This window comes from Lampris incognitus, chromosome 1 (genome assembly GCF_029633865.1).
Source record: "Lampris incognitus isolate fLamInc1 chromosome 1, fLamInc1.hap2, whole genome shotgun sequence".
NCBI classification, from domain to species: Eukaryota; Metazoa; Chordata; class Actinopteri; order Lampriformes; family Lampridae; genus Lampris; species Lampris incognitus.
Genome location: NC_079211.1, coordinates 48,242,434 through 48,262,684, shown reverse-complemented (window position 1 = coordinate 48,262,684; position 20,251 = coordinate 48,242,434). Strand labels below are relative to the sequence as shown.

The 20,251-nt window shown below is 43.4% G+C and overlaps 2 protein-coding genes across 3 annotated transcripts in view; both read left to right on the top strand.

Moving 5' to 3' along the window:
• LOC130125474 (calnexin-like) overlaps positions 1–1,435 on the top strand; it is a 4,283-nt gene extending 2,848 nt beyond the window's left edge. For both annotated transcript variants that reach the window (XM_056295058.1, XM_056295055.1), the window contains exons 6-7: positions 730–803; positions 1,201–1,435. In XM_056295058.1, the coding sequence (XP_056151033.1) occupies positions 730–803; positions 1,201–1,206 (80 nt within the window). In that variant the 3' untranslated portion in view covers positions 1,207–1,435. The remainder of the gene's footprint in view (positions 1–729; positions 804–1,200) is intronic.
• A 3,955-nt stretch (positions 1,436–5,390) lies between these two features.
• On the top strand, positions 5,391–13,978 carry fgl1 (fibrinogen-like 1). Its single transcript, XM_056288010.1, has 8 exons — positions 5,391–5,529; positions 5,612–5,705; positions 5,937–6,105; positions 8,505–8,664; positions 9,029–9,126; positions 10,645–10,733; positions 12,492–12,679; positions 12,858–13,978. The coding sequence occupies exons 2-8, from the start codon at positions 5,640–5,642 to the stop codon at positions 13,081–13,083; spliced, it is 996 nt and encodes a 331-aa protein (XP_056143985.1). The 5' UTR covers positions 5,391–5,529; positions 5,612–5,639; the 3' UTR covers positions 13,084–13,978.
• Positions 13,979–20,251: the final 6,273 nt, after the last annotated feature.

The window sequence follows — 20,251 nt, the reverse complement described above, 5'->3', positions numbered from 1 at the left end:
ACTACTACTACTACTTCTTTCAGCTGTTCCCGTTAGGGGGCGCCACAGCAGATCATCCGTTTCCATCTCTTTCTGTCCTCTGCATCTTCCTGCATGTCCTCCCTCACCACATCCATAAACCTCCTCTTTGGCCTTCCTCTTCTCCTCTTCCCTGGCAGCTCCATACTCAGCATCCTTCTCCCAGTATACCCAGCATCTCTCCTCCACATATGTCCAAACCATCTCAATCTTGCCTCTCTTGCTTTGTCTCCAAACTGTCCAACCTGAGCTGTCCCTCTAATATACTCGTTCCTAATCATGTCCTTCTTCATCACTCCCAATGAAAATCTTGGCATTTTCAGATCCCCCACCTTCACCTCCTCTCTTTTCATCAATGCCACTGTCTCCAAACTATATAACATAGCCGGTCTCACTACCATTCATTCATGTCTTCCAATCTTGGCTCTAAATTAGGTTTAGCAGCAAACTTAACTCAGAAAAATCTTTTTGAAAACCACAGCTGAAATAAAGAATAAACCCTACATATGGGTACAGTGTAGACTGTGTCTCTCAGAATACAGAGAGAAGCTGATGGAGTTTAGTTCTCCATTTCAAACCACATCTTTCAATATTTCTAACAATCCCAGAAAGCATGGAGCAAAAAAAAAAAAGCACCTTTCATGGTACACCTGACGCATGTATTTGAAGATTTAGCATTCAACTAAATGTATTCTGTTTGATATTGTGCAGGGAGGACCGGCAGACCGGTGACTCGCAGAAGAGACACCCAGACCAGCCTTAAGAAATCTGAGTTGGCGTTTAAGGTAAAACCAGGGTGGAGTTCGGGGCTGTTGGTGTGCCATTATTTCCTCTTATGGCTTTAGGCATCTGTCTGAGGATGAGAACATGCATCTGATGAGAACATGCATGAACACTGTGCAGAAGGTGGACAGTCAGTAAGGTCGGGGTCATGTCGGGGTCAAGTCGGGGCCCATAGTGTACTTTTTCCTCGGGACCCCCTGGCGTGTTAATGCATCCATGAGTAGAAACACAAAGTATGTTAAGTCAGCAAGACTGATGTGGCTCAAGGTCCAATGCTCTCAACAGGCTCAATTCTTGTGGCGTTCCGGCTGAACGAGGAACCAGACTTTGACACAGCCTGTGTAGGTGAAAAAGACAAGTTATTTATATATTTGGCTGTTATCTTGTGTTTGTGTACAGGGTTGATGATCGGCACGAACCATAAGGAAGAGAAACCTGGCGTGGCCAGGACATCCTGGACGACAGCTGATATGAAAATGTCCTTTCACTTCCCAGTGATGTGCTGTGCTGCAGCACACAACGCTGTGGCGACCAAGTGAAGTGCTCCCCCTTTTAGTGACACATTCTCCTTTGTTGCATCTGAACTGTCAAACTGCTGTGCATTAAAATCCCAAATAAAGCTGTGAGCTAAAATAAATACTCTTACAGGTTTCCTTCAGTCATTAGATAGTATTGTGGCAGGATGAGGAAAAAACACAGGAGACGAAGGCGAGTTTGCTGTTTATTCCTCAGCTCCAAAACCAAAACTAAAGCAGGAACAACCCTGCACCAGCAAGCCCGGGAACGTAAACCACGCCCCCAGCTCACAGTCCTGCTGGGTGAGAGGCATAGCCCCTAGTGTCCGCCACAGTATATCATTTCAATACACATCAGTATAGCACTTTGTGAAAAAGAATCACACAATGACTCCCAATGGTTTCATTTCAATCAGAAGAAAACCTGCTTTTGTCTCTTGAGCAGGTTTTACCTCACGGCTGTTCCAAGTGGAGAGCGTTGGAAGACAACATAAATTATGAGATAAGACTCTCACCATCTTAACTCCTGATCATCTCAGTGGTGGGATGGGTGAGAAACTGGTGCCACCATCTGTTGGTTTCCCATCATGACGCTGATGTGGATTTGGTGTGATCGAAGGGCACAGGTACCCAGAAACCCCTACTCTGGCTCTTATGCACATGTAGCCACCATAAGTATGATTGGACTTTTGCCTATGCAGAGCGATGGTCCCCCTTAACCCACCACAGACTGCAGCTTGTGTCGGACAACCTGGGAACACGGAGGGGTGTAGGCCCAGCAGAGCCAGGAAAGGTGGAACAAAACACACCGACTCAATAATATTTGTCAGACACCATGGCGTGTGAAATTGATATCTTGACTGTACAACTGCATGCCCACAACTTAGCCAGAAATAAGATCTAAAATTGCAAATTTGATTTTCAAACAAACAGTTGCCCCTTATGACCTAATCCCCCTTACCACCTGATAAATTGTGTTTTGTACTGGAGTTTCAGATCTAGAAGGACCGTACAAGTAGACATCATCGAAACCACAATCAGGAATCAGGAACCTCTATTTGTCATCATTTCATCCCCATGCGCTTGCACACATGAAATGAAACGAAACATCCTTTCCCCCAGCCCACAGCAGTGCAACGCAAAGACAAAAACACACATCCAAGCTACAAGAACACATCTATCCAAACTACAAAACCCCCCCCCACCCAAAAAAAACTACAAAACACATATCCAACATGTCCAAAAAAGAAAAATAAATCACTGTCCAAGAGAGCGAACCCCAGGATGACTGTCGGAACTACTGGTCCGCATGGGCTAGCAGTTAGCTTAGCCTGTCCCGCCCCTGCGTCCTGTCAGACCGCCCTCGGCGTTTCCTCCTCAGGCACAGCTCCAGGCAGGGCCGTGGTCCTTGGGCCCACCGGAAGCAGTAGACCAGGCTCCCCCAGCCGATCCAACGCCAGCTCTCCCAGCCAGACACCTTCGACACACCTCCCTGCACTCCACACGATGACGCCAAAAACAGTGAACGCTAGGCGAGGCCGCCGCCAGACCGCCCTCGGTGTTATCGGAACTGCCGGTCTGCATGGGCTAGCAGTTAGCTTAGCCTGCCCCGCTTCCGCGTCCTGTCAGACCGCCCTCAGAGTTTCCTCCTCGGGCACAGCTCCAAGCAGGGCCGTGGTCCTTGGGCCCACCGGAAGCAGCAGACTAGGCTCCCCCAGCCGATCCAACGCCAGCTCTCCCAGCCAGACACCTCCGACACACCTCCCTGCACTCCACACGATGACGCCAAAAACAGTGAACGCTAGGCGAGGCCGCCGCCAGACCGCCCTCGGTGTTATTGGAACTGCCGGTCTGCATGAGCTAGCAGTTAGCTTAGCCTGCCCCGCTTCCGCGTCCTGTCAGACCGCCCTCAGTGTTTCCTCTTCGGGCACAGCTCCAGGCAGGGCCGGGGTCCTTGGGCCCACCGGAAGCAGTAGACCAGGCTCCCCCAGCCGATCCAACACCAGCTCTCCCAGCCAGACACCTCCGACACAACTGCCTGCACTCCACACGATGACGCCAAAAACAGTGAACGCTAGGCGAGGCCGCCGTCAGACCGCCCTCGGTGTTATCGGACCTGTTGGTCTGCATGGGCTAGCAGTTAGCTTAGCCTGCCCCGCATCCGCGTCCTGTCAGACCGCCCTCAGGGTTTCCTCCTCGGGCACAGCTCCAGGCAGGGCCGTGGTCCCTGGGCCCACAGGACGCCACAGACCGAGCTCTCCCAGCTGATCCAGCGCCAGCTCTCCCAGCCATCAAACGAAGACAAAACTTAGATGCAGATGTGGACAAAGACACTGCATGGACGGTACTGGGTGAGGCTACCGCAAAGCTGAGTTTGTGCCACCATCTCCCCACACACACAAACCATCAAACTGACGTCACACATGTAATGGCTGTCTAGCTTAGGAACACGACCAGCCCTCCCTCACTGATGTAGACTTGAGTTTTCCTCCTATGGTCAGCTGGTCAAGTCAGGAACCGGGCCTGTGTGCTGCTCAGTAAATGAAAAATGCAGTAATCTGAATATGTCTTATTACTAACAGAAGAGAAGACACTAACATACTTGTAAAAACTCCTTCTGAGAATTCCACAAAATATACTTTCAGTTTTGGAAGAAAACTTTTTTTTTGAGCTCTTTCATATATTGCGTTGGCTATTTGGTTTAGTTGAATGTTCGGTAACACTTTAGTATGGGGAACATATTCTAAGTAAAAAAACTTAATTACTAGTGAATTAGTAATGATCAAGATGTCACTTTAGTATGGGGGACATATTCTAAGTAAAAAAACTTAATTACTAGTGAATTAGTAATGATCAAGATGTCACTTTAGTAATGGGGGACATATTCTAAGCAAAAAAACTTAATTACTAGTGAATCCACAAAATATACTTTCAGTTTTGGAAGAAAACTTTTTTTTTGAGCTCTTTCATATATTGCGTTGGCTATTTGGTTTAGTTGAATGTTCGGTAACACTTTAGTATGGGGAACATATTCTAAGTAAAAAAACTTAATTACTAGTGAATTAGTAATGATCAAGATGTCACTTTAGTATGGGGGACATATTCTAAGTAAAAAAACTTAATTACTAGTGAATTAGTAATGATCAAGATGTCACTTTAGTAATGGGGGACATATTCTAAGCAAAAAAACTTAATTACTAGTGAATTAGTAATGATCAAGATGTCACTTTAGTATGGGGAACATATTCTAAGTAACAAAAACCTTAATTACTAGTGAATTAGTAATGATCAAGATGTCACTTTAGTATGGGGAACATATTCTGAGTAAAAAACCTTAATTACTAGTGAATTAGTAATGATCAAGATGTCACTTTAGTATGGGGAACATATTCTAAGTAACAAAAACTTAATTACTAGTGAATTAGTGATGATCAAGATGTCACTTTAGTATGGGGAACATATTCTAAGTAATAAAAACTCAATTACTAGTGAATTAGTGATGATCAAGATGTCACTTTAGTATGGGGAACATATTCTAAGTAACAAAAACTTAATTTAGAGTAATTTAACACTATGAACACTTGTAGTTTTGTGTTTTGTTATGTAAGAACAGACCATATTCATTAAGTGTTAGTAAGGGAGAATAACTCTTCTTGTGGTACTACCACCTTATAAAGGCCATACTATGCAAAGCATATCGAGATGGTACTACTAATAAGCAATAATTCTGAGGTTATAGAGGGAAAACTCATAGTTAATGGCTTACTGGTTGTATAATAAGGCCATGCAGAATAAGGCATTAATGAGTATGTAATAATGACCAACTAAGAGCCAATATGTTGCTAATTTGCATGCTAATAGGCACCTAATTAATGGTGACTATGTTCCCCATACTAAAGTGTTACCAAATGTTCTGTTCTGTTCTGTTCCTCTGTTGTGATCAAAAGCAGTGCAGACGTTTTTCCAGTCAGCCCTGTTGACTTTTGCTTTGTGTGTCTGTTGTGAAACAGCTCCATAAATCTTTTGATTTAATGGCTGTAGCAGATCAGCTATTCTCTCTGGCTCCCACCCGCCTCAGCACCACATTTGTGTTTCGCTCCAGAACCCCAGGACCATTTCACACACTTCACACCGCGTACAGGACCTGGAGAGGAGCAGATTCACACGCTGGATTTTTATTTTTGACTTCCGAGGAGTCCACTGCTTCTTCAGAGTAAGCGCACTTTTGTGAATATTGATTACATGGACTTTACCGAGATAAATCCCTCTCTCTCTTTTACTTTCACATGTTTCAGCCTTTATTGCCGGGGCAACCCGAACAGGATGGGAGTCCAGATGTTCGCTCTAATAGGACTGATGGTGGTCACAGCTGGCTCTCCGTCTCCGGCTGTGAGTATATTAAATTATCATTTCTGCTTACTACAAAAAAAACAAAACAAAAAACACACACACACACAGAAGTGCAGTGATGTCCATGCCACTTTACATTTATGTTGGAAATATGGACTTTCATGATGGCAAGTTGTTTTACCCTGTGTGTGTGTGTGTGTGTGTGTGTGTGTGTGTGTGTGTGTGTGTGTGTGTGTGTGTGGGTGTGTGTGTGTGGGTGTGTGTGTGCAGGCTTCAGACAGTTGTCAGGAGGTGACTCGTCTGAGACAGCAAGAGAAGATACTGAAGAGCAGGCTACTGAAACAAGAGCATCTGCTACGCAGGTTACAACAACTGAACCAAACCCAACCAGCTCCAAACCAATCCAAAGCAGACCGAGCCAACGACACACGGTACAGAGGTCAGTGACATTAGCGACGTTAGCCAATCCCATTTAACTGTAGTTCAACGGTTATGTTTTGTTAGACTTTCTCACACCACAGATTCCACATTAGCCTACATGCCTAGCAAAAATACCTTGGCCATTGCATCACTCTGTGAAACTGTTGAACGCAACCTCTGGGCAGAAGGAGGTTGCGGTGGTGGTGGTGGTGGTGGTGGGGGGTGTATTTTGTTGAGTGCAGTTGCTATTACACCTAAACCGTAGCTGGTTTGTATTATTTTCTATTATTTGATTGTCACACAGTTGGTATGTACAATCATATGTACAAAGAAAAAATCCAACACAGCTGCAATCTAACATTGTGTGTGTGTGTGTTTTTTTTTTTTTTACATATGTAGCGTCGGCCACATCTGGCATCTATCAGCAGTCAGTATCAAACATTTCTGGAGTGTTCTCCAAACCAGAAGCTGTCTTTATGGGAGATGTTAAAATGTTAAATAGTCTTTAGGGAGATCATAGGGTGGCCTTATAGGCACGGAGTCCTTGGACGGTGGACTGTTTTAGCATTGCCGGGATTGGATCTATTAAAAGAGAGGATCTGCAACCTGCAGAAGAAGATTACACTGCACTAGTGGTCCGAGCTACATTCCTGCCTGACTTCAACCTTAACTGGATGGATGCCGGGCGCCATCTTCCAAGGATCAGAGGCATTGTGCCATCGCGATCGAAAGGCCCGATTGTTGGTTAGCTGGGAACCAAGGTACGCCAACGTCAAAAGCTGGATCACCGCAGCCGGGCCCCAACCGGTAAGTGCTGTTTCAGAAAGCACGTTCGCGGTTTCCTGGTTTGCCACCCCTGAACTGTGGACCACAGCATCTTATTTTAGGGTGATTGTTTTCCTGACTGCTGACCAAGTAAACAACAGAGTCATTCCGCACAATTCAATACTGCTGCTGAAGTTTTTGTTTTTCCTGTTTCCTGCTTTCGCCTTCTGGATCATCTCAGTAGCCTGACTACGTGTGGCATACTACAGTAAACGTAATTTCCCCGCTGGCACCGACTGTGAATATGTGGCGTAAATGGACAGCTAATGTTACTAGAAGGATAACCTGGGTCAAGCTTCTTACCTACCTTGACGATCCTGTTTCTTCGACCGTCCGACTGGATGAAGTCTGCTTCTGAAGAATGGCAACAGCATCAGCAAAAACTGAGCTACAATCCATTGAGCTTCTTATCGTGGATCTTCTCCAGTGACAAAACGGAGCTCTTTTCGGTTAAGTGGTCTAGAACAGCCGGGCTGTCAGTTCTCCTTGGTCTCGGCAACTACATGGGGGCAGCACTAGCCTCACTCTCGGCTGCTCCTCCTGGGCAATGGCGGTGAAAGGCTGGTGAGAGCTTTCCCTTCCTCTCGACGACCCCAACGGCGAAGATGATTCTCCTCAGCTCTTCAATCGCTTTGCTCCTCTGGCCGAGGTCACCGGCAACTCAGTTCAACTCCATTCGATCTGCCGAGTCCCTCCCCATCTCTAAGAAGCTAAGGACCAAGCATTTTCTCGAACAGCTCCACACCTGATGGTATTAATATGAAGAAGAAAAAAAATCGCTTCTATGCACTGCCTTTGTGCACTGCCTGTTGACACGTCCTATCGGACTTGAACCTCGTTTTTTGTTTTTACACTTGAGTTGTCGCATCCTGACTAGAGCCTTGCTTGTCTTCTATTAACTCTCAGATGTATGTCGCTTTGGATAAAAGCATCTGCTAAATGAAATTTTAAATTGAAAAATGCTGGTCTCCTGACTATTCCAAAAATAAGTAAGATAGTAGGTGGCAGGGCTTTCTCTTACCAAGCCCCTCTTCTTTGGAATCGTCTTCCTATACACATTTGGGAGGCTAGTTCAGCTGACTCATTCAAAAGTAAACTCAAAACACTTGAATTTGCATAAGCCTTCAACTTCACTTAGTCTGTCCGAAGTACTAAACTACGGTTGTCCAGCTTTTATTCAGTTTTATGTGTGCATTGTTACTTAGGTAAGGGTAGGGTTGGTTCTGGGATGTTTGAATTCACTGCTGAGATTTCATCGCTGTCGCTGGCCTAACTCAGTGGAAACATGGGTGAAGACAGGTGTCCACTCAATCAGTCCAACATCTAACCTGTCCTCACACACTCAACCCAATACAATGACAGTGAGTTGACATGCTTCATTTAAAGATGCTGCTCGTGAGGTGGGCCAGTAACCTTATGTCCTCTAATGATAACTCCTCATTTGGTTACTTTATTGTGTTAGGTCAATGGCAATGTCGTCTTAACTGGACAGCTGTAAGAATTTCTGCTGGTATGATTTAAGAGACTTACATCATATCTTGTCTGCGAATGTGTGTGTGAGTGTGTGTGTATTGATGTGTGTATGTATATAAGACTGCTCAGAGGTGTTCAGTTCTGGCTCCAGTTTGAGTGGTTTCTACAACATCCAACCACATGGCAGTCCCTCTCCAATCAAAGTCTACTGTGATATGAATGAAGGAGGGGGTTGGACAGTTATACAGAGAAGGACAGATGGCAAAGAATTATTCAACAGGTGTGTATAAATATGCTTATTCGTATGGGTGTTTGTGTGTTCCTATATTTGTGAGGACCAGTTTGAGGTTTTAACTGTTAGAGTGAGGCATTTTTGCAGAATGAGGACATGTTCCTCGTTTCTTTAATGGTTTATTTTAGGGTTAGGGTTACAATTACGGTTAAGTTAAAGTTAGGGTAAGGGTTAATTTTAGATGTGTAGTTCTGATGGTTACAGTTAGGGTGTGGCCTGGGGAATGAATGTAGTCAATTAGGGTCCTCATAAATAAAGGAAAAACAAATGTGTGTTTGTGTGTGTGTGAGTGAGACTGATATTTCTATGGCTCTATATGAAGAATTAATCTGTGTGTCTGCCTACCTTTCAGGTCATGGGCTGAGTATAAGGTTGGTTTTGGAGACATGCAGTCAGAACTAGGAGAGTTCTGGCTGGGAAATGAAAACCTGCATTACCTTACTGCGCAAGGTCAGTCTACCAGCACTGATATTCACCAGATTTCTAAAATTTCTGCATTTTTGTAAAGAAGCTTGGCATTTTTTCGTTTCTTTTACATTAGCATATGTGAAATTATACATGACGCACGATGCATACTATTGATACATCTTTTTCTTTCAGTTGCAGATGTAGCAACTAGAATAAATCAGAATAAAATAGAAAAATAGGAAATGAATGTTGAAAAATTATGAATACTTATGTAAAATAATGTAAATGTGAAGAGTTTGTCTATTTAACTGCCTTAAATTGATTTGTGTAGCCTCAAGTCACAGACGACATTGTTCTACGAGTTTAGAGCTGAGTTGAGTTGTGGTGTCCCTCAAGGATCAGTTCTTGGCCGCCTTCTCTTTTCTATATACATGCCACCCCTTGGCCAGGTCATTTAAAATCACGATGTGCTCTACCATATTTATGCTGACGACACTCAGTTATACATGCCACTAAAGCTCACAGATCCCAGTGCCCCAGCAAATCTCACAACATGCCTCACTGACATAAATCCTGGATGTCCAAAAATGTTCTTAAATTTGATGATGATGAGTCTGAAGTTATTCTGTTCGGTCCCGAAAATTCCATCAGCTCTTTTGCTACTAATCTTGGTGGTCTGTTAGGTAGTCTTAAGCAGGCTGCTAGGAATCTTGGGGTCATATTTGATGCTAACCTCAGTTTTGATAATCAAATCAAAAATGTTGTTCAAGCTAATCTCCAAAATTAGATCATTTTTATCGATTGCCGATCTGCAAAAAGTTGTACATGCTTTTATCTATTCTCGGCTCGACTACTGTAATGCACTTTATTCTGGTATCAGCAAGGTCTCCCTCCACTGTCTGTAGTTGGTACAAAATGCCGCCGCTCGGCTCATTACCGGGATAAGGAGGCATAATCATATCACTCCTGTGCTTGCCTCCCTACACTGGCTCCGTTATATTTCGAAGTGATTTTAAAATTTTATTGCCCACTTTTAAGGCTTTATATGATATTTCTCCTTCAAACATTTGTGATTTATTGACTTGGTATGTCCCACCTCGACCATTAAAGTCTGCAGATGGTGCCCCGCTGGTTGTTTCCAGGTCTCGGTTTGTTACAAAAGGTGATCGGGCTTTTGTTGTTAGAGCCCCCACACAATGGAACTCTCTTCATGCTGAGCTAAGACAAACTAAGTCTTTAGCTTCTTTTAAATATCGTCTTAAAACTTTTCTTTTTACGACAGCTTTTACAAATGTTTTAGATGTGTTTTTATTTAGACTTTTTATTTTTACTCTTATTTGATCTTACTCTTACTTTTGCCTTGTCTGGTTTTATCTTTTTTTGTGAAGCACTGTGTAACATGTTTTAGAAAAGTGCTATATAAATAAAATGTATTATTATTAATTATTATTATTATAGCTAATTACAGAAGAAACTGCAGGAGAGGTTTGGCTTGACTTTATCAACTGATTCACCATGATTTTCCAAATCTAAATGCACGCAATCACTTGTCTTCCTCAGGTGACTACTGTCTAAGAATTAACCTGGAAGACTTTGAGGGTAACCAGCGCTATGCAGAGTACAACAGCTTTAAAGTGGGCCCTGAAACGGTGGGCATGATGGGTCGCTACTTGTATGTACAGATGGATCAACACACAGATTGTTTTACTGAACTAGCACCTCGCGCTGTACTACTTGCCATAGCACTGTGTGAATAAACATGTATACCAAAATGGGTAAAAACAGAAGTAAGTACCAAAAAAAGTATTTGGGTAGAAATAACTGAACTGATGTTTAAAAGTACTTGAAAGGTAGCGTTACGCTGAAAATCCTATCAGGTATGACGGCTGTACTGGTGGTAGGAGGTGGTTGGTTGTTGTTCAGCTAGTTTCAATTAAGCAAGTGCTGATTACTTTTTCAACAAATGCAACTGAAGCATTCGTACTCACACCAACTAGGGGTAAGTAGAAGCAAATAGTTAAACTACTAGCTGCTTGGTGGTTAACTAGGTAGCTGCAAAGCACCTCATCCATGCCTCTGTCAACCTTTTGTGCATATTTGCATGTGAATGTGCATGTGTATATATATGCAAATAGTTAAACTATTAGCTGCTTGGTGGTTAACTAGGTAGCTGCAAAGCACCTCATCCATGCCTCTGTCAACCTTTTGTGCATATTTGCATGTGAATGTGTATATATATATAAATATGTAACCGGTTATTTTCTTGCCCGGTGCGGGATTCGTTACGGGTGTACTGCACCACAAGGCGACATCACTAACCACTCGGCTAAAGGGTCAGACCCGTTAGCTAGGGGCTAACGTGTCTTATTAGTAGTTTACATATATATATATATATATATATATATATATATATATATATATATATATATATATATATATATATATATATATATATATATAAACCTGACTGGGACTTATTATATATATATATATATATATATATATACTATATATATATATACACATACACACACACACACACACATATATATATATATATATATATATGTATAATATGTCCCAGTCAGGTTTTTGACTGTTTATTGGCAAAGCAAAGTGTAACAGTTTGGGTCCGTGTTTCTTGGTTGAGGTAGCTTGGAAAGTGGGAAGGAGGAAGATGGGAAGATGGGCAAAAACTCACCCACACAAGCGCCGGGATTCCACAAAGTTTGTCGTTTATCACTACACATCACACACAACCTTACCATGCCCGGTTGTACGGCTACTATTTTATCATACAGGACCAAAACAGAGGCCACGTGTAACCTAAGCGTGCGTCCATCCACAGCATGCGTGCCACTCAACTAACGGTAGAGGCTAGTTCCCATCGATGCAGCGAACGGAAATGGAGTAGAGAACGGTCAACTGAGCATGCGCGAAATGCCTCTACCGCGCCTCCACACGCCCCGCGTAGCATCCAGGCGCTAGCGTTCTAGGAAGACCCGCCCCTACTCTGCGTCTGATTAGCCAACTTTAACCCTAACCCCGCCGTAACCCTAACCTTAACCTACCCACACAACGGAGGCGACGCGTACTTGCGCATGCTCAGTTGACCGTTCTCCGCATCGATGGGAACTAGCCTCTACCCTCCACTAACTCAAAACAAGGCGCTGCCTGATGACGTTGCTTCTCTTGTATCTAGGCGAGAATGACTTAAAGGTACAGTTCCCAATTTCGACTGCTACAAAAGGGATGCGCTTGAGCACACCACACTACCCGCCACCCCGTGCTATTAATCTCCCTTTTCTCCCACCCATCTCCTGCTCCTTCTCAATAGCTTTAGTTCTGATGTTTCTGGTAAGTTTCTAACCTATTTCTTTCTCTCGCTCTCCTTCTTCCCCCGGTAGGAGCAGTACAAGCTGACCTTCGGAGTCTATTCAGGTACAGCTGGAGATTCTCTGTCCGGGAGTTTTCAGGCGGACGTGTCTGAATGGGCCAGTCACCAGGGGATGAAGTTCAGCACCTACGATCAGGACAACGATAATCACAGAGGAAACTGTGCCCGGGAGGATAAAGGAGGCTGGTGGTTCAACAGGTGGATACTGTGTGTTTTAGTCAGGGCTTACAGCGGCAGCTGTTCCTCTGTGTTTGTACACATGTTCACATCTAAAATATGGTGCTAGAATATATGCCTGTCCATGTATGCACAACAATGCACGCACAAATATCTAAAGCAACGAGCGATCTCTCCCCCCCTCTCTCTCCCCCACTAGATGTCATTCAGCCCATCTGAATGGCCTGTACTACCCTCGTGGGTATTACAGTGCGCTGACGGATGACGGCGTGGTTTGGTATGCTTGGAAAGGATGGTGGTACTCTCTCAAGACCAGCGTCATGCAGCTGCGACCCACTGACTTCAAAATTGACCCAATATATGATGTGAAATCATTTGGAATCACATCTGGCAGGTTTCCATTAGGAGGACAGACCATCCATTAGCACGTGGTAGATTTTCATGGCTGCCTTGACCAGGCACGTTCTTCTACACATTTTTTTTCCTATCATGCTTACAGTTTATTTTTGATAATGACTCATTTTCTTGAGTACAATTCTTAAGCATATTTTTCTGAGAGCAAAGTTTGAGCTCCTGGTCAATTTTAGCATTTGGGACTCATTTGCACATTGGAAACTAAGTGCTTAGCATGCTGTCTTCTGAAATAGCTGTGGTTTTGTTGCCATCGTTGGTTCTCACCATGACGCGCGGGGAGAACAGATCGTCATCTCTAGCATGCAAGACACACTCCTGCCACATAGCATGAACTTGGCTGTGTGTTGAGAAAGTAAAAAATAAATAAATAAATTACTCTTTCAGCTTTAGTTAGCTGAAACTCTATCAAATTAGCATTTGATAGCACATTTTAGCTCATGTGGCCTCACTGCATTGTCTTACACTACTACTACTTATGACTGCTCCCGTTAGGGGGCGCCATAGCGGATCATGTGCTTCCATCTCTTCCTGTTTTCTGCGTCTTCCTCTGTCACACCAGCCACCAGCCACCTGCCACCTGCATGTCCCCCCTCACCACATCCATAAACCTCCTCTTTGGCCTTCCTCTTCTCCTCTTCCCTGGCAGCTCCATAAGACTGCATTGTCTTACACTATTAACAAAATAGTCCCTCCATTCCACTGTGAATTGTGTAGTTTTCTTTTTGCTCAACGTGACAAGTAGCTGAATATTAAAAAGTAGAAAAAAGGTTAACAAGGTAAAACATGTTGACATCAGTTGCATAGGGTGGAAGGTAATGGATAGCTAGGGTTAACAGACGACATAGCCACTCTCGCTCTTTTACCGCATTTATAACTTGGATTCACGAAATAAACCAGCAAAACAAGTTTCCCTGTCTGTAGAGTTATTTCACATCGATGGCCTGTTTGGTTGGTGTTGCACGACCACGACTCACGTAATCTGGTAATCTGGTGTATTTCATAGCTAACATTTCACACAGCCTGGCCAGTGAGCAGACAGGCAGTGACGAGTTTGCGTATCATTTGATTGTCGATGACGTGTTATTATGTTGACTTATTAGCAGCCTGTGCAATTAAACAAGCCCTCGTATTTCCGAGGACCCCGTGTCGTCCCTATAACAAGGCCGCTTCAAAAAAGAGATTTAATGAGAAAAAGACTGACTGTGGAAATCATCTTGTCCTGCTTTTTCCTCTTTTGTTACTTTTTTGTGACCAGATACTGCTTCACAAATTTTAACATCTAACCTAAAAAAAAAACTGAACCCCCAGCAAGAAGGTCCTGGGTTCGAGCCCCGGGGTAGTCCAACCTTGGTGGGTCATCCTGGGTCGTCCTCTGTGTGGAGTTTGCATGTTCTCCCTGTGTCTGCGTGGGTTTCCTCCGGGGGCTCCGGTTTCCTCCCACAGTCCAAAGACATGTAGGTCAGGGGAGTCGGCAAACCTAAATTGTCCCTAGGAATGAATGTGTGTGTGTGTGTGTGTGTGTGTGTGTGTGGGCCCTGTGATGGCCTGGCGGCCTGTCCAGGGTGTCTCCCCGCCTGCCGCCCAATGACTGCTGGGATAGGCTCCAGCATCCCCGCGACCCTGAGAGCAGGACAAGCGGTTAGGATAATGGATGGAATAGCATATCTGTCACCTGATGTTTCCTGAATAGAGGCCAGTGTATTACGCTTAAAAACACGCAGGCGCGCAGTTCCCATGTGCACCACCAGAGGTCAGTCTAGTGAAGCGGCGCGGTTGAGTTCCACACACCGTCAGCGATACTTAACTCCAAATGCACCGTGTAGTCCCGGCTGCTGAGATAACCAAGGCTGAGGATTGCTGCACACAAGTAGCAATACAAACACATCAGCCAAGGGTCGGATCATCATTAGAAAACAGAGCAGCGTGGACGCAGACGGCAGTCTGGTTAAAGGCCCAATCTGGGATTTATCTGACCATCTAAAACTGAGGTAGATTTACATAATAACCAAAGAGTTTTGAGTTGTAGACGTAAAATGAGCATTTTGTGTCTTTCTCAAACGACCCAAATTGAAAATATAGGTCTGCTTGACCCAAAACTTAAACATGACCGGTCTGCTTATTTGCTTGTTGCTTGGTGTTAGTCCTGGTAGGGGCCCGTCTATCAGTTTCAGAGAGCTAGATGGTTCCAGTCCTGCCTTTTGTGGTTTGCTATCAGGGCTAACCTGTTGTTTAAATTGGAATTAAGGATTGTACACAGTCCAAAGACGTGTAGGACAGGTGAATCGGCCGTACTAAATTGTCCCTAGATGTGAATGTGTGTGTGTGTCAGTGTTGTAGTCAAGACCGCCTCAATCGAGACCAAGACAAGACCAAGACCGGAACAAGTCGAGTCTTTTCCGAGACCGAGAATAGAATAGTTTGTATACCCTTTACAATAGCTATATTATTGTATTATAATGACATTTATACATTTTCTACTCAGAATGAAGCCTTTGTACAAAACACTTACACAGTCAGAAGAGAAAATTATTTCATTGATCCTCATGCATAGTCTTTTAAAAAATACCAGTCAGTATAACATAGGATGGCTGATAACATAACTTTCTGAATAAACCAACTTTAAAAAAGGAACGATTCCCTCTGGTTAAAGGCAAGCAAAGATTTCACATTAATTTGGCCAGTGCAGCAACACATTCAACAATACAGTACAACTAAACATCAGGTTATTTGTTAAAATGTAATGGAATTAGATACAATTCATGCTTTCACTTAAACAATGAAAATACAGTAATCAGAAGAGAAGCGAATACATTTGCAAAAAAATAATATTTAATATTTACGACATGTTTTATGTCTACAGACAGTCTGTTGGTCTACTCAGTATAAACCATTTTATATACCAGCCAACATGGGCATGGGCACCTTAGACTACTTAGACAGTAGTGCATGGTTACACTTAAGAAACATTAGCTATGACAAAATTTTTGTCCCCAATCGTGAATGGTGAGGCCTCATGATAAGGCCCCCTCTGCTGAATACACGCTCAATAGGAGCTGAAGATGCAGGCACAGACAAGACTTTAAGTGCCAGGGAATGCAGGTTGGGGAACTTCTCTTCGTTCCTAGCCCAAAAACTGAGTGTGTCTTCATTATGGAAGTCTTTAATGGTCTCAAAGTACTTCTGTACTTGTGATGCTATGCTTGAGTCTTGGTCACCACTGTGACTTTTTCTATGCCATTGGTACCTTGCCAATAGTCTTGGACACTTGAGTGGAGGTAACTCCTCTTGAGATTGTTGTGCACTATGGGGATCCTTCGGAGGGGATCCTGTTCCTATGGCCCTTGCTTCTGTAATCAAGGTGTCTGAAAAAAATAAACAAAGAAAAAGATCATTAAGTCTTTTATGAACAAAGATTCAAATTATACCATTTTGTCATTTATTATATTTACTACTGTTCCTAAACTACCATTGTATGTACACAGAGCCATCAGGCAGTGAAAGCAGTGTGTGTGTGTGTGTACTGACCTTTGAGTGACCTCTTGAGTTCATCTCTGATCTGAGGGGACATGACATTTTCAGTAAACTGAACATCCATATCCACCCAGCTGAGTCCAAAACGTGGGTCAAGCATGGCAGCTATGAAGTACACATCCTCACCAAACGGTTCATGGTGCTGCTTGCTTTCATCCATTTTTGTTCTAACAAATATGCCAGAAAACCTGTGTAAGGATTCTTTAAGTGCTCTGACTAAAGGCCGGCAGAGACAACTCTTCTCTTCCATCCTCATGAGGTGGGTGTTAATGTCCAAAACTGTGGGGACAACTAGGCTGCTTGTCACCAGTTGCTCACCTTGTGTGAGGTCGGTAGCCTCTGCAAAAGGCTCAAGAATGGTGCAGAGTTCTTTGAGCTGAGCCCACTTGCATGGAGAGAAAACAACATTAGGAAAGTCAGAGCACATGTCTGTGAGAATGCTGTGATCCAATGCTGTGATAGCTTTCAATTGCTTAAAAGTGGAGTTCCAGCGGGTGTCATTTGCTGCTGGGACAGAGCGTCCATAGCCAAAAGTGACTTCAAACTTATCTTTAAATGAAGTGCTGAAATGTAACAAAGACGACAGTTTTGAAGCTTGGGCAATTACACCGGAAAGACACTTAGTTTCCTTTAAGCCATCTCCTACTACCAGTTGCAGAGAATGAGCAAAGCATGACAAACGCTGTCTGGAGGTACTCCTTGTGATATCTGCACTGCCATCCTCATCCTCCAGATCCTCCCATAAATCATCATCATCAAGGTCTCCCACCTCGTCTCTACTATCATGCGTATCATCTGATTGTTGCGGCATTTTAACTTTAAAAGCACATTTCATGTTGGAAGCGTTGTCTGTTATTATGTAGTCAATCTTTTCACTGATTGCAAATTCTTCCGTGATCTCATAAAATGCAGCGGCAATGTTCTCGCCACAATGTCGTCCAGTAAAACGCCTACAGTCCAAGAGATAAGACTTAAGCTCAAATACATCTTTGGTGCTGCTATACACATGTGCAGTTAACCCTAAAAAAGAACGCAAGGTTCGATCAGACCAAATGTCTGCTGTCACTGAGATGTAAGCCTGACACTGCAGGTCATATTTAATATGTGCTTTAACCTTATCTACTAGATGAGGGATATGTTTGTCTGTCATGGTTCTCCTTGACATTGGGGTATATCGATCATCCATAATTTTCAAAGTGTCTGAAGTTGTCGTTTTCCAAAAGTGACAGAGGCAAACAGCATCCAACAATCAAGTCACATATTACTGCATTGTTGATGGCCTGTTGTCTAGTCGAGGTTTGACTGTACACCTGCTGCACCCGAGGCTGTATAAAAGGATGACACACTTGGCTGAGAGGTCTGCTCAAATGAAGTACATTTTCCAGCTTTATATTCACTGAACCTGTTAGGTGGAGATGGAAAAAAGAAAGAAAAGAAAGATTAAATGAATTTTTAAAAATAGCAAATAGTTAGCTAGCTACATACAGAAGTATTAGAATATTTTTATCATCAGTGTCAGTGACTATTTTAATATTTAAAATAGGTGACTATTTTAAACGTTATTATGCAATAAATGCAGGTTATCTACCGTATAACATCGAAGTCTGTGTCTGGTAACGATTTGGCTGGCTAGCTGCAAGCTAAGCTAATTTTAAAGGAAGAACAGGCCAGCTACCTTAGCTCCATAGGAAACCATACATCGATAACGTTAGCTGTATCATACTGTAGCTATTAATACTAGCTCTTATAAGAATTAATGCTGGAAATTGCTTTAATTCACAGCTAGCTACCTAATGTTAGCTAATTTAGAAAACTACAAAATAAATAGCTGGGGTGCATTCCAATTTCACACTGAATTTAAACATTCCAAGTGCGTGAGCTAGCTATATAACTAGCTATGCTAGCTCTAGTCTAGCATAATCACCGTAGTTGACTCGCCCAAAAGAGCGAACGTTACATGACAAAAGACCCAAAATGGAACAGTTGGCTTGCTTAGCTAACAATATAAAAGCTATTGCACGAATGACTAACCTGTCTTTATGGCTTTATGGCTCCATATGCCTATAGAAGCGTGATGTTGTCCCAACGGTCTCCGTGATCGATTTGTGGCAAAACTTGCAGACGGCTTGATGCTTCTTTTTCATATTAGACACAATTTCTTTGTGATTAGTGTACCCGAAGCGAATTATTGACGACAACGCAGACATGATTAATTAACTTAATTATTATTAGCTAGTGTGCGCGTATTCAGCAGCGAGAATCACAACGAACTGAGCCGTGGCTCGCAATAGAAAGGAACAGTAACGTTAACGTACACAGTTGCCAATGGTAACGAGGAAGGAAGGAATGGCATCTTTACAACAGTTAGCTAGTTCCGACCAAGTACTTTGATTTAACAAGAGGCAGTCAATGAGTGCGGATATTCAGTACAACATCACTGGGACTTCACTTTAGTATCACTCCGCTTTCTGCTTTGTGTTGATTACGATCGTAATCTATTTTAGCGAATGAGGAAATGGGACTGGGTTACATTTCACGCTAATGGTTAATACAAATATGTTTACACTGTGCTAAAATACACGTAGCCTGTTAGCGTAAATACACTGGTTAGTCATAGTTTAGTAAAAAGCTATACTGTTCTGAAAAGTAGGCCACGATGCTTCATATGATCTGTTACAGTCAACTTTAAACATATTGTAGCCTATCTAAGAAAAAGGCCAAAGTAGCGACTCTACTTTTGGAGGTCGGTGATTAATTAGCCTCCCATTCCGATATTAAATAGCCATTTAGAAAACAGTAACGTTCGTTGAATGTAAAATGTGTTCTCAAGTTTGGTCAATTACGCATCCAGCTACAATCTGTGTTCAGTGCGTGGATGACTGTGTGTGTCTGCAGTGCAGCCTACCGGCTGATTCTCGCCAACCTATTATTTTTTAAATTGCTTCCACTTAATTTTCACTCGATACAAATTTGAGAAATTCAAGACCAATATCCGAGACCAAGACAAGACCGAGACAAATTATGTCCGAGACCAAGAAGAGACCAAGACCATGGCATCCTGGTCTCGAGACGTCTCGAGAACTACAACACTGGTGTGTGTGTGGGCCCTGTGTTGGCGTGGTGGCCTGTCCAGGGTGTCTCCCCGCCTGCCGCCCAGTGACTGCTGGGATAGGCTCCAGCATCCCCGTGACCCTGAGAGCAGGATAAGCGGTTCGGATAACGGATCAGAATCAGAATCAGAATACTTGATTCCTCCCCGAGGGGGAATTGGATGGATGGATTGTACTTTTAGTGCATGCAGAATTGAACTGCTGGCCGTATCCCTGTCTTGCATTGGGTTTCGTGGCCGCTCCCGGTTCCAGCCAGTTCAGCGCGGAGTCCATCAGTATCCCCAGTCGGTGTTAATTCTCCATGTATGATTCTGTGTATCCTGTTGTTCCGTTTGTTGGGTGTCAGACCGTACTGTCATCTGTCCCCCGTGTGTTCCTGTTACCCTTCATTTTTTCCTACCATTAAACCTTTTGTTTCACCCGGTTTCACGCCTGCCTTTGGTTCCTCCATTCCTGCCCTCCCCCCACCCCCAGCCCCTGTGATATTGTGCGTGCATTCTTCTTCATTGCATTTTTCTCTTAAAAATTGTTCTCTCAA

Bases quoted from the DNA above. Each gene is read 5' to 3' on its own strand.
- fgl1 (XM_056288010.1), top strand. From the start codon at position 5,640: ATGGGAGTCCAGATGTTCGCTCTAATAGGACTGATGGTGGTCACAGCT. The intron at 8,665-9,028 runs GTGTGTATAAAT...CCTACCTTTCAG, and splicing joins GGCAAAGAATTATTCAACAG to GTCATGGGCTGAGTATAAGG. The intron at 9,127-10,644 runs GTCAGTCTACCA...TGTCTTCCTCAG, and splicing joins GCATTACCTTACTGCGCAAG to GTGACTACTGTCTAAGAATT.